The 16850-nt window shown below is 38.3% G+C and overlaps 1 protein-coding gene across 5 annotated transcripts in view; it reads right to left on the reverse strand.

Annotated features, from left to right (window-relative positions):
- Positions 1 to 16850, reverse strand: part of LOC118403184 (G patch domain-containing protein 8-like) — a 186424-nt gene that overhangs the window by 43332 nt on the left and 126242 nt on the right. For 4 of the 5 annotated variants that reach the window (XM_035801745.1, XM_035801748.1, XM_035801744.1 and 1 more), the window contains 2 exons: positions 15366 to 15438; positions 6726 to 6793 (listed from right to left, as the gene is read on the reverse strand). In XM_035801745.1, coding sequence (XP_035657638.1) covers positions 6726 to 6793; positions 15366 to 15438 — 141 coding nt within the window. Of the gene's footprint in view, positions 1 to 6335; positions 6346 to 6725; positions 6794 to 8669; positions 8696 to 15365; positions 15439 to 16850 lie in introns of those variants that run through there. The other variant, XM_035801747.1, reaches the window with a different exon arrangement.

The raw sequence follows: 16850 nt of genomic DNA on the forward strand, positions 1-16850 counted from the left end.
TACTACTGTTCCAGGGAAGTGCTGTGAGTTCAATGTATATGTTATGTTGGCTCTTTCTTTAAACAGAGGAGTGGCGGCTTTCAGTGTCCTCTTGGGAAACTTGACACAAAGCAACACTCAAAAAGAATTGGAGTTGCTAGATGTGACACAAAACAAACTTAACTTAAATTTACCTTTATATGCCAGGTATATAAAGCAAATTTAAGTAAAGTTTGTTGTAAATTCACAATGTAACTGAGCCTGAAAAGCTACGTGCTACATTGATCCGGCCTTCTTCTCCATAGAATAAGAGCTAAGGGCAAGGACAACACTGTAAAGAAATTCCCACCTTTTATTACAACAAAGGAAATAGGCTGGGCTAACAGGCTGCCGAGGGATCAATCATTCGATACCAGGCACCACAAAGTCTCACTCATCAATGCTGTACCTTCCTGTATCACCAAGAATAGCTTTATCTTCCGCAAGACAGGGAATTCTTGCGTGCACCTTGGGAGACATCAGTCTAACAGCTGTAACTTAATGGGGTGATATAAGCACTGTCTTACACAGAAGATTTCCTTCAGCACAGTAACTGGTGTACAGAGATGGATGGTCATGTTTAAGGGTTTGTAATGAAGTTTTGCGGTATCTGACTGAAACTTCTCCAAGTGAAGAGTTTTGTGGGGGGCACGGTAAACTTGAGTCTATGGAGGGGTTTGTCATTGGAGTGAATGTTTCCCTGCAGGATGATGCTGATGACAGTGGAAATGAGTTTCAAGCCCTAAAGCTTCTGAGAAGATTACAACTTGAGATGTTGGGGTAGCTTGTTCTGTTAAGACCAACTTTTTGCAAGATCCACAATCTGCTATTATAATAAGTTTAACTTCTATAGAAAATCTCTTCACAATGGAGACAGCTATATTTCAAATATTGGAAGATTTCAAATTGATTCAGTCCATCAATCTTTTGTCACGATCAATTTAAGTATAACATCGCTTTTCCTCAAGTTTACGTGTATTTTCACCTCCTAACATTTTTAGTTATTTGTCATATGGCAGCTAATACTGCAATGTTTGTGAATCTGGACTTCTGAAGTATGAAAGTGCTGGTGAATGACATTATGACAAAAATTAAACTTTATCTGGCCGACATTAAAGAAAGTTGGGACTTACATGTACCAATTTTTTTGGGTTGTACCTCTCAAGATTAATCATTAAAGTTTTTTTTCATGTTTGAATGCATCATCTTAAGCCTGCAGATAACCATAAAGACCAAGGAAATAGACAGGGGTGGGGTATACTAGCCTGGAGAATCAATACCAGGCTCCACTATGTCTCCTCCATCAAAGAATACCTTCCGTCTACAGCTAAGAATAGCAACTTTACCAACTCCGACTAAGGCTGCCATATACGAAAAACGAATCTTCAGCAAACTCAAACTCCAAGTAAACTTTCTGGTCTATGCTAACAGATAGGTACTCAAGTGGTACAGGATCAAATATGACATGTGGAAAACTACAATTTTTGTATACCTTCAACTAAGGAGCAATTTGTATGATTGAAGTCTCCTATTAAATGTATCTGTGACAATCTGGTTAGGACAATTAAATGCTCTGACAAATATAGCATATCAATGATACAGTTGTAATCACCATCACATTTTATCGATATCTTTAGCAGCTTGTGGAAAAGGACACGCAAATATAAATTCATGTACTGAAGATAATATTTATATTGTTTATACAATCATAAAATATTCATGCTGGTTTGATCAGTTTCAGTCTTCTATATTCAATTATGTTTCCTGCATGTGTCAGCATACATATCTAATGGACTGATAGCCATTTGCAATTATTGCAGTCCGTAGAACATCCCTGGGTGTATGTCTCTCACAGAGGAACCAATAAATAAATAAATACAGGTACATGCATGTGGTGGCAGCCTGTTGTCTATGGTGACTGTCTACAGAACTAGGGTAATTGGGATATTCTGTAGTGAAACGATAACACCCTGCTACAGCTCTCAGAGGACAAGTTGTACCAATTTTCCTGTGGTTGCAAGAAAGCAACATGTCTGTGTGACACAGATAAGTGTTTAACTACTGCCAAGGAGGGTCATTTAGTTAGAGAGCATCCTTCAAAGAACACACTGGTGTCACTTACAGTGTATAATGACGCAAACAGGTTTAATATGAAAGAGGGGCTGTCAGTTTAATGTCTAATAAACAAGTATGAAATAGTGTCAAAACCTGATGCAAAGACGGGATTAAGTTGTATTAAGGTCAGCTGAGGTGTTGAGAAGTGTCCGCAACATGTATACTCTGATGACTTAGTAATTTGAGCTACCTCATTGACCAATCAGCTAGTGGCTACAGCTAGTTGTTAGCATCTTCCCTCTCCTAAACAACTATGGTCTTTAAGTTAAGGAAAAAAGGGACTGTTCTTTCTCTATATGTAGACATGTATAAAGTTCTAAGTTATTTGGGTAGCCTAGATGAAATCTAGTTTTAGATCTATGTTTGACCATGCTCTGGTTTCTTTCTGCTGCATAACGAAAGCAAATGTGGAGTGAGAGTTAAGCCTTCCGATATAGCAATACAGTTTACAAAAAGATAGTGGCACTGCCATTAAGAGACCAATTTCCATGATGGAGCAAGAAATAAGTTTCAGCAAATTTATATGTTGCAAGTCTGGTGGTAAAATGTTTCAGATTTCTCTTTCGGTGATCAGTTCATGGCAAACAGCATACATGTATGTCATGTACTCAATGCAAGTCTAACAATTGAATGGTTGTCTTTAGAATATAGAATATATCCAACATGTATGCCAACAAACAATTAAGTGTATATTTCGAAAGCTGAATCATTATGATAATACATATTCATTTTAATAACAGTTCATGTCCAGCGGCTCAATCAAATACGGTCTGAAATTTAATGCATTGAACAAATGAGTCACCCATTTTTTTTATTCTCACTTTGCAGAACAAGAAAATATGTCACTCAATTTGAAAGTAAATTCACTGGAAAATATGTCAATCAAAGTAAATTCCAACTGATACAATCTAGGGCAACAGAACTCCTCCACATGATCTTAATGGTTTGGATTTGAAGGCAGACAGAATTGATTGAAAAGTCCACAGACAATGTTGGGTGACCCAATTAGAATGTCCCCGGGGAGGTGGTTTCAACCATGTAGTGTTTCAACAGCTCCAAGTGAAATCAGAGAAGAGCAAATAGATTGAATTCGATTTTCACCTCCGCAAATAACTTTGTGTGCATTTTCCTGTACAAGGATGTGCATGTTGAGTCGACAAATGTGATATTTTCAGCTGCCACCATGTGCATGCTAATCTGGTGTGTCATGCAAAAAAGATTGCCAAACCATTTGATAAAACATAAATTTATAAAGATACAGAACATAAATAATCATTGCAGTCATAGCAATACCTATTAATCTTCCTCTCTTTTGCAGAACTCAAATACCAAATACATGTATAAACGACAAGGACGAGGAACCTGATTTACAACCTTTATCTGACCAATTATCCAAATTGCAATTTGATAATGTATCCCATCTCACATTACCTCATTAACCAGAATTATTTATACCTTATCAAAAAGGCAGCCATAGTTGGAGACAAACTCACCCACTGCAGAGTAGCGTTATACCGTCAACATGTTCTGCAGAATCTCCAGCTGTATAGTTATTTTGTGCTTGGCAGGAATTATGCCCCATCTAAGTAATACAGATGTCAGCGACCTTTACGAAAGCCTGCTCTTGCTATTGATCTACTTTCTTCCGCTTCCCCAGAGGCAGTATCATGCTTTCTCCTCCCCCAATGCTGTGTGTTCTTTTGACCTTGAAACTGGCATTGTACATCTTTTGTCTGCCTTCAACAACAAGAGGGGAATTCCAAAATGGCTGCTTTCAACAGTCAACAAATTACAAAGCATCTTTGTTGCAGGACTGTTCCAGGACCAGGACCAGCTTCCATCCTTCCGTACTTTGACAGAACTTTGCTGTTGGGGACGGACAAAATTTTGCCCATTCCATCCTCAATGATGAACAAAAATTGGCAATATAAAGATGCTAAAACAGATACCATTGAACCAAGCAGAGTCTATGAGCAAAATTTGCCCCTAAAAATGCATAAAATAGCATTTCAGAGGGTCTGATTTTCAAAATTTTCCATGGGGAGCATGCTCCCAGCCCCCCCTAGGATTGTTGCACCTCGGCACTCAACAGAATTTCCAAATTGAAAATCCAGGGGATGGAAAAAAAAAATTCATGCTGGCTAGAACACTGTCCAGGACTGAAGCAAATATGTCCTGATACAGGATTCCCAGTGTTAGTTGAAACACCTGACATGTATTGGGAATAATGGTACATTAATGATGGTGACAGATGTGGTTCCCCCCAGGCGACATAACCTTTACCATGCTGACTTTGTTATTGGTTTCCTATCGTTTGTTGCTGACTTGCTGTTTAGCAGCAAAATTAAGTGATCTTGTCCTTTGCAGAAACAAAACAAAACTATCCCAACATAAACTGCAAGCTAGTTGTGAAAGCTGAAATGTACTCTTTTGATAACAATATATGCTGACATATCTTTGGTCGATCCTACAAGATTATTCAACATAATGTACATAAATGAACATGTAATGTTATATTAAATGATAATCAATGAAACTTTTACAAGTCAGGTTGCAGAGTTGAAGTCTAGAATTTCCAGTTTGATAACTTCCCAATAACTTCTCATGAAGCAAACTAGAACAGGGAAACAAGCAGAAAAAGATGCTACCGATGCCAACAACTTTGCACATGTACGTAATTCAATATCTTCAGCTGGATTACAAATAACCTAAACTGACAGGAAAAGTTGCCACAAGCCTCAGGGTACCCATACATAATGGATAACACTTTCACAAGGATACATCAATGTGTGAAAAACTACATGGCAGTAAATAGAACCCAACCTTTCATTAGTTCATAAATATTAAGAGGCCTATCAGTAAGTAAGGCCATTTTCTGCTTACGCACTTCGAACATGTGACAGGGTGTCAATTATTCAATCTGAAGGCAATAAAGCTCCTTCCCGTCAAGAACAGACGATCATTAGGATAAAAGGACTCACCTTGAGAGGCTTGCTGTGGAGGCAGGCGTGCTTTCCAGGTTTAAGTGATATAAATGCCTCAAAAAGAACATGTATCTGTAAATTGCCTTACATAACTTTAACAGCAAAAATGTCACTGGTGGCAGAATATAGCAATGTTTCTGCACTAACAGAAACTTATTTTGCATATGGGGTGTTGTGCATGTGGCTGTCTAGGTCACATTGAATATTCAACTTAAAATATCTAATGTAATTTTTAAATCTTACATGTCTTGTATATGTCAAATGAAACAGTACAAATAGTATGTTTCTAACAGTATCATCATGACATTATAACTTTTAATTCATATTGTCCAAATCTCTCATAATTGTGCTGGTTGGGAGAACTCAATTACATGATTTATGCCTAAAAACTCTAATACATTCGAAACACTAAAAATATAGTCTAAAGCCTTATTCAAGCTTAACCTACACTTCTTAAATATTCTTCGTACTTTTGAAGTATATTTCTTAAGATACAGCATACCATCATAACTATAATGACCTGTCAACAAAAATTATGCACAATGTTGTTGTAATGAAGCATGACATGGCTACAACTTTACACTATTTGCACCATGCATAGGATACCTTTTAACCCACGAAAGGCGGGCAACAATTCTCTGTAGAATCCCACAACAAAGAGATGGCTAATCTCAAAAAAGAATCTTTAGATGTTTCCTTACCTTTGTTGCAGGTTGCATAACAAATGTCAGAGGAGGGATGATAGCATCAGTTACCATGGGAACTACCAAAGGTTTTCATACTGTAAATCTGGTTATTATTGCAACATTGCCTTCACATGAACTTTTATGGTAGTCATTAAAAACTCTTGAACAATGTACTTAAATATCCTGATGGCTGGTCATTGATTTAAGTTTTGTAATTGACTAGAATGTGGAGATTCCGAGCAAGCTGGAGTAAGTGTGAGTGAAGTGACTGGAAATATAACCAGACTTACGGTAACTCTTGCATAGCAGACTCTTGACTTACCCCAAGATGATGTTTTAAAACAATGCCATAACAAAAAATGATAATTCAAAATCAAAGTAAGAACAAATCAGTAACAGCAGCAAGACCATAGAAGCTTATATTCTTGGTAAATCAAGCAATTGCAACATTCGGCTTTAATTCTAAGCTACACTCTTCAAAGTCAAGAATTTAATATTTTTTCTTACATGAAAAAGTGCAAATAATACTTACCTGTGGTAATCTGAAGAATGTTAACAATAAAAAGACAATAAACAGGGTGGCTTCCAAGCTGGCTTCCCCAATGAAATTGTGAAAAAAACTCTTGAATTAGGAAGCAATAACACGTTCGCAAACAGCAGTAGACATGTAATAAATCAAGGTTATCATTTAGATCCCTGCGGGGTTAAGAAATATTACATTACCACTAAACAGAGACTTTTGCTATTAACATACTAATTGGAAATTTTCACACCCGAATTCAGACTGCAATTTAAGAGGTGACTTTAACTCTTCGTTCCAAATTGTCCTGCATAAATTTGACTTATGTTGACATACAAAAGTATAAAAACAAAGTTACTGAGCTTGAAAATTAAGTAAGCTCGATAAAGCACATGTTAGTACCTCCATTTCCATCCGTCCAACGCCGAGTAGGTCGTCTTTTACTTCGATGGGAAGGGGGTCGGTGCGGCCTGTAACGAAAAACGACAGTGGTATCCGAGTTCACTACACAACGCACACCAGTGGCAAGAAACAACAAAATTGTGGAGAACAGCAAAACGCATTAGAGCCACCAGCACCCCAAGTCCAGGATACCTATTGCCTTCAACAGTCCTGACTGCTGTGTCTGACCGAGTTCCTTATGTTGCAAAGGGTATTACGGTCAATAACTCACTAGTCAAATTATATGAGTCATTTTCTGTGGACAAAAACTAAGAAAGTATCAATTGTACAAAATGATTTGAAAAAATGCATCACATGTGTACTAATTTATCAGTCGGTGGAAGGGTTTCAATGATAATATTCAAGTTTCAATGAAAAATAAATAAAAAAATCATGGGAAAACTACAGTCACCTTTCCAGCACCACGGAAAGAGCCAGTAAAAATATAAAATCCCATTTTTCTGGTTCTTTATACCAAACAGATGTGAAGTAATAGTCTAATTTGTAAAACCATCCTTCATTTCATGACAAGGCCTAGTTTCTTTTCCTCAGCAAAGATAATCTTTTGTGAGACAACATAAGCAAGGGCCTCTTCCTGTGTAAGTCACGCCATACCACTTACCAAATGTATTATTTAAGTAAAGTGCATTTGCTTCATTGCTAACTTGTGGTTGTTATATGCTGGAGATTCCATTGTCTAGCAATTACAGGTCCGAGACATTTGTCGCCATGAAAAAATTATAAGTCCCATCCTGCTACCATCTGCTTTCTTTCATTATCGTACTGATAATGTAATTGCCATTGTCCTAAAGGCATTTGAATTGTGCAGGACATGTTTTTCATAAGTTTTTTTCATCCCACAGATGAATGTCTGACATATGTCCCACAAAGCTGCCTGTGTGTCCAGTAAAAAGAAACAGATTGCAAGTCCAAATTTGAGTGACAGTCTGCACTTTAAGTCACTACTCCCACACCTCTCATTTCTTTATACACATCAACTGGGAAAAGGCAATACATTGGACAATATTTTGGCAGGTGTAATACGTCTGGAGTTTTTGACCAGTAAAGAACACATAAATTTCCCCTTTTCTACATAATCCATAATTAAATAACTGTATCACTTCATACATGGAAAAATGTAGGAATCTTTTCAGATTTTCATTTTCGAAGGTTATGGCCAAAGATGCTATCATTTCAGTGCCTGAAGTCAAAATTAAATATCTAAAAATTGACTAAATGTTGCTATCAAAAAGTTCAATCTTGGGCATGAAAAAGTGTTTTGATGCGTCTACCAGCTAAAGATCTACTGCATGATTTGGGGATTTTACATTTTAGCATTCCAGGTACAGCCTTCCAATATATTGCATACAAACTCAACTTTTGGGTGGTTCATGTAATTTGTCACATCTTTTGTAGTCAAGAACTTGGTACATACCAGGCTGCAGCCTGCACTTATAGAATGTGTGAATCATTTATTCACAAATGGCTTCTACATAATAGTGGAAGGTATTAAGTTGTCATGCAGTGGTAGGTCAAGAACACGGTTCTCCTATACCCTTTGGGGTTGTCTGCTTGAAATGCAATCGGGGCAAATTACACCATACAAAGGGAACATGGCCACGTTGACCAGCCATTATCCGATGGCCACTGACAGGTAATTACAACTGAAGGAAGATTCTTCCAGAGGGATCTGATCCAATTAGAGAGATGCGAGTGAATTCTACCATGGCATTGCATTTTTTTTAAAGAGTGGTGTTCCATAAAAATAAGGGGTGCTCCAAAACAGCAACTGGCCATACTATTGGTTGTTGGGACTCAAGAGTTCAACACAGCAGTCAGGAACTGGTAAGGAATTTTAGAGAACAGTCAAAACTCGTGGCCAACAGAAAACACAACCACAGTTACCATAGCAACGGATCTCCGGGAGCCATCTGTTGAGAGAAGAACATACCAAGCAAGGTTAAAATGGCTCGCACCCACAAACACACGTCACAAAGCAAGAATCAAGGAATAAACAAACACCCCCTTTCGCACAAACAACAGGTTGGAAGAAGTGTACAAACAAGTGGTTTCTATACCAGAAATTTTGTTCACAATGCGTGAGGTTCTGTTGTATGGCTTTCAAATCAAAAGAAACTCTTGCAAGTAATAAATGAAACCATGATCTTGCTTTTAATGACGATTGTTTAACCTTTGTTCAAGTCATAGAAATTCTGTCATGAAATCATGCTGTCTTAAAGCTTTGATATTGTTTAGATGTGAAAAAAGGAAATATTTGCTTGATTTCCTTTCCTCAACAGCAAAGTACATGCATATATTAATAGAAACAATTCAAATTTAAAAACCAAAATGTAGTGAACTTTGCGAAAAGCTTTTGGCAGGGAATACCACAACATTTTGATTTCATACTTCACCAGAACTTTTTGTGGTAGCAATTTTCCATAAGACACAGTACCGTCAATAAAGACATTTTATGAAATCAATTTTATAAAAGACATAATGTCCTGTGAGGTCTAGTACTCATTTGTTCCAATCTGTCCAAACTACAGCAAGAATGAGAACTGTTACAACTTGATCAGAATAAGTATGATAGAAAAAATGCAGCCATCCAGCCAAGAAGATGGATGATGAGACAGTTATCACCTGTTGTTTTCTAACAGCTTTGAAACGACAAAAAAGGGCAGACAAAGTTCGAAGAGTTAGAAGAATTACCATGTCTTTCTCGCCAGCGTTACCTATGAACAATCGGTGGTGAAAAAAAAGCATTGTGTAAATAACAATGCACAGGACTGGTATGCAATACAATTGAAAAGCAGCGGCAATTGTCAAATGGCCCATATCAAAATGAAAACAGGTGCATTGCACTAAATGGTGCACATCAGTACATCAAACACTCGGAACACTACCTGGTGTTACACTTGTCATAGTTCTCTAACAGAATACAAAACTGCATCCTCAGTCCCTCAGTTGAGCTCTTACATTTCTCAAACAGAACACACTTAATAAAATCTCAATACAGATTCTCTGCATACACATACACACCACATACATTGTACACACACACCAAATGCACACAAACACACGCCAGTCACACACATCACATCTATTCTCCATAAAGTTACAATGTATCACAAACTTTCAAGCACACACCTGTTTCTGAACATAGTGGAGGATGCATGATTCCTTCTAATCCAACTTTCCATCTGCTGTCCTCTAATCCGCACGGAATTACAGTATCGGGAATGCTCAAAGCAGAAGCAACCATGCTAGTCAGGGGGGTGGGTGGTTGTTTGTGGTGTGTGTTCTTGATCTCTCCCTTGTGTATCAATTCATCAGAGGAAACACTTTTGTCTGTGGACCAACCCGGCTAAGGGAGGAACCATCTAATTTTGGGGGGTTCTAACAGCAGTGAGATTTATTCACATTAAATAATTTTTCAGAATGTTGTGAAGTTCAAAATGGGAATGGGATATGTCCTTTGATGCCTTTCATAATCTTACTTTCTATTTCATAAATGCTTTTTGAAACATCACGTTTTTGCAGTCAACATAAAAAGACAAGTATCACGAAATATGTCAAATGATTTACACAATCATGTAGAGGCAATCAAGCATCATCACTCATTTACTGATTCAATTACTGCATTCCATAGAATATGTGGAAAAGCATTTTGTAGCAAACTCTACTGGAAAAAGATTTAATCTTTTAGCATTTGCTAAAACAAAAAAAAGGGAATCTGAATGGTTTATCCTATTAATTTGTAAATGGCAAAGTGATGTTGTCATCTAAGCCTCTAACTATTCAGGCATGAGTAACACTTTAATGCACAGCAGCAGTATAAATCTATGACAGACCAGATGTTCAAATTTATGGCTGCGTGCATGATCAAAAATACTGAGTAGGGAGGCGGCATCTACTGAAGGTCAAGTCAGGTTTCTGTTGGTCTACAGCTGATTTTGTCCAAACTCACACCAAAGCTCTGGTTATCTTTGTATTCTTGGTAGCGTTGGTTTGAGTGTCTGTTTGCCAGTCAAAATGATATTTTCATGTTGGTACATGTAGGTCTTGACAGGAACTTGTCATGAAAGGACTAGATTTTGGGCATCTTACCATTGCCAAATTTGGAGTGGTAGTGAGCACACAAGAAGAAGTCTTGAAAGTTGGAAAACTAAAAAAGGTTCAACATTTTCCAATTCCACACGAACCAAATTTCTTAGAACAACCAGAAAACATTTAGAAACCTGCAAATGTCTTGCTCAACTTTGATACCACATCCCTCAAAATTTCTTGTTGGAACTTAATTTCTCTGCATCACTTTAAAACTGCCTGTTCTGAAAACAGAAATATCCTCCCTCTGATTGAAAAGCAAATTTCATGATGAAACCTGCACATATCCTATGGTTAGAATTCAATTACAGGTCCAAATTGATAGTTAATGTCTACTTCAACCTTTACATGCAAGCCTACAGGGAAATCTTAAGTTTGGATTTTCAGAAAGTAATTTAGGGTATTAAATGCTTTACAGTTAATAAAAAAGATATGCAAGCAATAATTTTCAATTTTAGCTGGAGTATATGTTATGGAAATATGGAGTTGTCACTGCTCCAAGATTCTAATAGTACAAGAACTCACAATTTGAAGATATTCATGCAATATGATATTTACATTGCATAAAAGAGTAAGCTGACTTTGATTCATGAAGAGGAAACTTAGAAATGTTTCAACCTAACCTGATATTTTGTGTATTAAAACCCTGTATCTTCAAGGCTTGGGATTTTTACTACTCAAAGCTGCAATGCGTTGGCTGAGCTTTCTAGTTGCATGACACGGACACCACTCTGTTGATGTGACCAGGTCAAATATATTTGTTACACCACTCTATCAAACATCCTCAGAGGCTAGCTCTGCCACTCTAGGTGAAAGACGACCAAGGACATGTACACCTTGGTTTATTGAGATGTCAGCATCAATTTATCACTCAGATACTGTTAATGTCTATCTTTGTGCTAAGTATACAAGATGGAGTGTTTGTTGCAGTTTTTAGTTTGCAGTTGAACCGATAGGATTGCAGTGGTTTTTACAGCAAAAACTGTGACCATCAAACCACAGTGAAAACTTAAAAGAAATGTCTAAAAGTCAAAGAGTAATAGCCTCAAGTGAACCAAAGACAACCTCTTTAAAGCAAGTTAGGGTCTCCTGATGCAATGGATGTGAATTATTCATTAATATGATTTAAAAAAAAATATGTTTATGTTGTGATTGTAGGAAATTACGCAAAATTACGTTAATATATACGTTAACTGAAGGGACTACCCTAAAGATCAATAAAATTAAAAAAAAAAAAATAAGTTCAATGCAGGACACACAAAAGTGATCAGAAGAAGAAAAAAAAACTTTATCATCACAAATTCGGATCCAACTTTCTGACAATAGTCCTCCAAGGAGAGCTGCATAAAAAGTTTGGCCATATAATGCCTTATTCAAACACCTGGGTCCAGCCAGCTCATCCGCAATCTTCACTGCAAATATGTTTACTGTCTTTTAGGTCTCAACTGGGATAATCCAGCCTGAATGTGATCACCCAGCTGGAATTGAATGGAGAAAAGACGATACCTCAGACGGCTTGTGCCATGAATGATGCATTAGGCAGGCACCTCTTCCCCATCATACCATCTTGTCCTTAAGCAGTGTCAAGGAAAAACAAAATAAGGGGGCCACACACAGTAAACAAAATAAAACAAGTGAGTGGGTACTCAGAATGTCTAAAATGAAAAAAAAGAATGGGTAATTTTGTCTTACTCTTGCTTGTGTCGACCTTGTTCTGCTAAACATTGACTTTTGCTTTTGAATAGAATCTGTAAAAAATTCTAAATTCATGTTCAGTCTCACAAATAGAGTTATTTGTCTTCTACTTTGGTGTCTTTTCCTTTGAATTTGAGATTTTTTACATTCTTGCATTACAATGTGCAAGGTAAGGAAATTTACATTAATCAATCTAGAAGATTAATGAAGGTCAAATGTGGTTTAGATTTCCTACATTTGAACTATGCTCCCTTTTGGCCCTAACAACAGATGTACATGCATTACATCTCTTGTGCCTTTGATATGTTTGTGCCATCCGCCCTCTACAGTCTACAAAGGCTGGCTGTATCATGATTACACCAGTGAAGCTGTAATTTCCAAGTTGCCAAGACTTGAACACGATCCTGATCCATGGGGCTGAATTCGGTGCTGCTATTGCATGCTAACATCTTCCGTGGAGGGATACAAGGGCATGGCAACAAGATGGTTTATCACATAGACGAATCCAGTGACTTAATATGCAAATGGTTGCCCTTCCAGCCAAGGGCAAATCTTCAGTGTGGACAGACTTGTATAAGTTGTAACATGCTGATGATGCTGGCATTTTTAAAATCAATTTCTTTCTTGAAAAAGGGATTTAGAAAAAAGTTTGAAAATGGGTAAGACAGTAAGGAATTTACTGCTGCTTGATTTGTTTATAAATTTTTGTCTTGAAAATTAGGGATTAAAAAAAAAGAGTTTGAAAATGGGTAAGGAAGGGGGGCAGACTAAAAGAAGTTCATGTGTTTTTCAAATGTCAGCAGAAAATTCTTCAAGGGGCTTCCCAAACTTTAAATGTGACAATAACAAATATCATCAACCCACATTTAACAAACCAATGACAAATCTGGGATTTGAGTTAACTATATCACATTTAATAGGGTCATTTTTGTAGCAACGCTATTATGCAAAAAACAAACACATTCAATATTTCCATATACATGCCCATACAGGGACCATACATTTCTGTAATACACAAGGTAGGTTATCCTGATCAAATGTGCCCAGGGATTACCCCAAACACAAAATAGATGAGACTATTAGCTCTCTCCATTGGTTTTGCCGCTTTGGTCCAGTGCCTTGGCAATTTTATTTAGCCAGCCGCACAATCACCTTACTGATAAATATCCCATCTTGCAGGAAAAGTTCGAACTATGGCGGAATACGGATGGGTCTACTGCACTTCCTTCAGGCTCTGAGGAAGACTGAATGGCAGAGATGCAGCAAGGGATTGAAGCTTAAGCAAGAAGTATAACTGTACTGGGGCATCTTTGCCTCACAAAAAGTTTTTGCAGACACTGGTATTAATAAGCAGACAGTTGCAATTGCTCAATAGAAACCTTCAGGGGGAGGGGGGGGGCAAAAGAGCACTGAACAGTTATATTTTGCCTGTATTTTCATCTTATATACAATAATATTTCCCTACTTGTGTGCTTTGCTTTCTGTTTCTCCCTTGTGAAATTTTCAGCTTACTGTTAAACGTGAAACTTAAGCAAATTTGGTGGAAAAGGGCGACTCTGAAAAGAAACGGTTGAAATGGTTAGAGCCCTGATTATATTTTCATCACTGTTTTGCGATAAATATTCTCTGCATAACTGAGTTCAAATTTTGTTTAAAAAACATTTGGTGCACACACATGTATTTGGGGCAAAAATGATTATCTGTGACGTTGTAAGGCAACTGAAATCACTTCATCTTAACGACATGATAAAAAGGTCACAGTGTCCTTGATGAATTTTGATACCTTTGGCAAAGTAACTAAGCTACATCATAAACAGTGGTGAGGCTTCCCCGGCAGTTTTTATGTGGTGCTCGTTACATCTCCTTACCATTTTGGCATTTTACAACATCCCAGCTGCCGAAATCGGGTCCACATCATTTAAAATAATTTTGTAATAAGGTAAGGAAGGCCAGACTTTTACGGCAACTGTGAGGCTGCAACAGATAACGGGCAAGGGCAAAAGAGACTCGCGCTGGCTTATCTTTTGTTTGATCATCGATAAATATGCATGGAACACTGCTTGGGGATGTAAAGGGCTTCACATGTTGAGCTTAAAAGGCAACAATTGCTACAAAAAGCAATATATCTGCGTCTGACGGAAATCGCCTGAAGTAACAATTTCCATACGAGACACAAACTGAAAGCACCTTAAATCAGTCACTGACTAAGCCTAAAGATAAGTTTCTCTCTCTTTTTTTCCCAAAATATTTGCGCAAATTTTGCCTTTACACATAGCTATGTTACAGTAAATGTCCAGCACTTGAAATTTGGGAAATACATATTTTCATTACAATTATTCTTTATGCTGTGTCAACATAATGAGTTACATTTGACATTGCATGTTAGGTGGGCCAAGTCATCAGATGTGCCATGGGTCCTGGTACAGTTGATGAAGCTATCGAACACCCTTCCATTGAACACAGGAATCAGGATTAGACAGTCTGCTTTGTATCAATGGAAACAGCGGCACTGATTTCCATTGGGATTTACCTCAACATGCAAGCTTTTGTCATTCGGCGCCTACACTTCTAAAACAGGTGACATCCAGAAACTGATATTTGATACACACACGATCCACTCACTCCTCATTTTCACATCAAGACTCATCCATAGCAAACACTTGGTTTCGACATTCACATTCTCACTGCCCCCCTCCCCACACAGTACCTCCTGGTAAACGGCAGCAATACAATCAAAGAACACCACAAATGTCAAGTGCAAATGGCGAAGTGTTACGATACGGAGGAAACTGGTGTTACCTTGCTCCTTCCGTCCCAGCCCCTGCCCCACGCGCCAGCCATGCTTCTGCAGCAGCCGGTGTCCCAAGTTGTCCTGTTGTCAGGGAGACAGAAAAGACGACAACGAAAATACAGAAAATCTGATACAGTTTGAAGTCTGGCCTGGCCAGTGCTGACAGCTATGGATAATTTATACCCCTTGTAATGGACTACTTACTCGCCAATTAGCACACGGCCATTAAATCTTAATTGATCAAATCAATAACATGCCATTACTGAAATTTATGAGCACTCAAGCAGCGGAAATGCCACCATAAACTAAACACCATTATAGCCGAGTAGAGGAGTCTGACTGAAGGTCTGCGCTATGTTCTGGGAACGTTCCAAATGGTACCGGGCACCTTCGGAATTGCTATTGACCCTGAAAAGGCTGGAAACAGAAGGAAGGGTCAGAGCCGTGGGCAAAAAACATTAGTTAGTGGACACAAGTAAGACAGACGAGCGAGGGAGAAAAGAACCCACAAAGGGGATGTGGCCACGACGGGCAAATCAAGCCAAGATGCATGACTCGTCCTGTCGGCTTCCCATTTCCCGAGTAGCAAATGTCCAAACTCTGCATTATCTCCTGAAAACTGGGAACGAACATCATAGTTAGAGCCTCATAATCAATACATAATGGGCCGGAATGGTCCTTGGTTGACTTTGATGCACAGGCAAGCACGCCATTCCCACATCCCTTAAGCTGGGGATCTGCAGGATGCCACATTCACGGGATATCTTATGTCACCCGTCCTGGGTAAAAGTGATCAAAGATTGATATAACCCAAATCACCAGATAGAAGGTATTATTGCCGCTTCCCGAGTCAGGGTGCTAGATTAATGGGAAATGGCCACGGCGGGCCACAATCCCCACATCAGTGTGTGTCTCCCCGCATTCTGCATTCCAAGGCTTTCCCGGACCCACAGTTATACTTTATTCATGGCTATGCATAAACACTATCAAAGATAAAACCATGGACCTTGATCTCTACGGAAAAGAATCCTTGCATGCACATATTGAGTAAGGTTGGGGGAGTAACACAATTACCGGCCTTCATTGTCGGAATCCCAAGGTTCGCCACCAATCTAATACAATCTTCTACCAAATTTCTCCGAATTGTGTAGAGGTCTCGGGCCGTATTCATCAGATTACTTGATCAACGTGCTGGCATGCATTTCCAGCTGAGCTGCCGCTGCACGCCAAAGATCGAGCTCAGGGTGAATTCTGCCCGCATTTGGTAGATACAGATCGAGTGGGATTATGTCTGAAGCAATGCTGCTGCATTACAAGTGTTCCTCTCCACACTGGGCAAAAGCAACCTAGTTTGATGGTTCTAACTATCCCTCAACTGTAACTGGAAATGTGAAATTCAAGTGTATAAAACTATATGATATCAAGAGTGGAGTAATATGCTACCAGAAGTTTTTCATACTACAAGGCAATTCACTAGCTGCAGCTGCAGCTTG

The sequence above is a fragment of the Branchiostoma floridae genome, chromosome 16 (genome assembly GCF_000003815.2).
Source record: "Branchiostoma floridae strain S238N-H82 chromosome 16, Bfl_VNyyK, whole genome shotgun sequence".
Taxonomy (NCBI): domain Eukaryota; kingdom Metazoa; phylum Chordata; class Leptocardii; order Amphioxiformes; family Branchiostomatidae; genus Branchiostoma; species Branchiostoma floridae.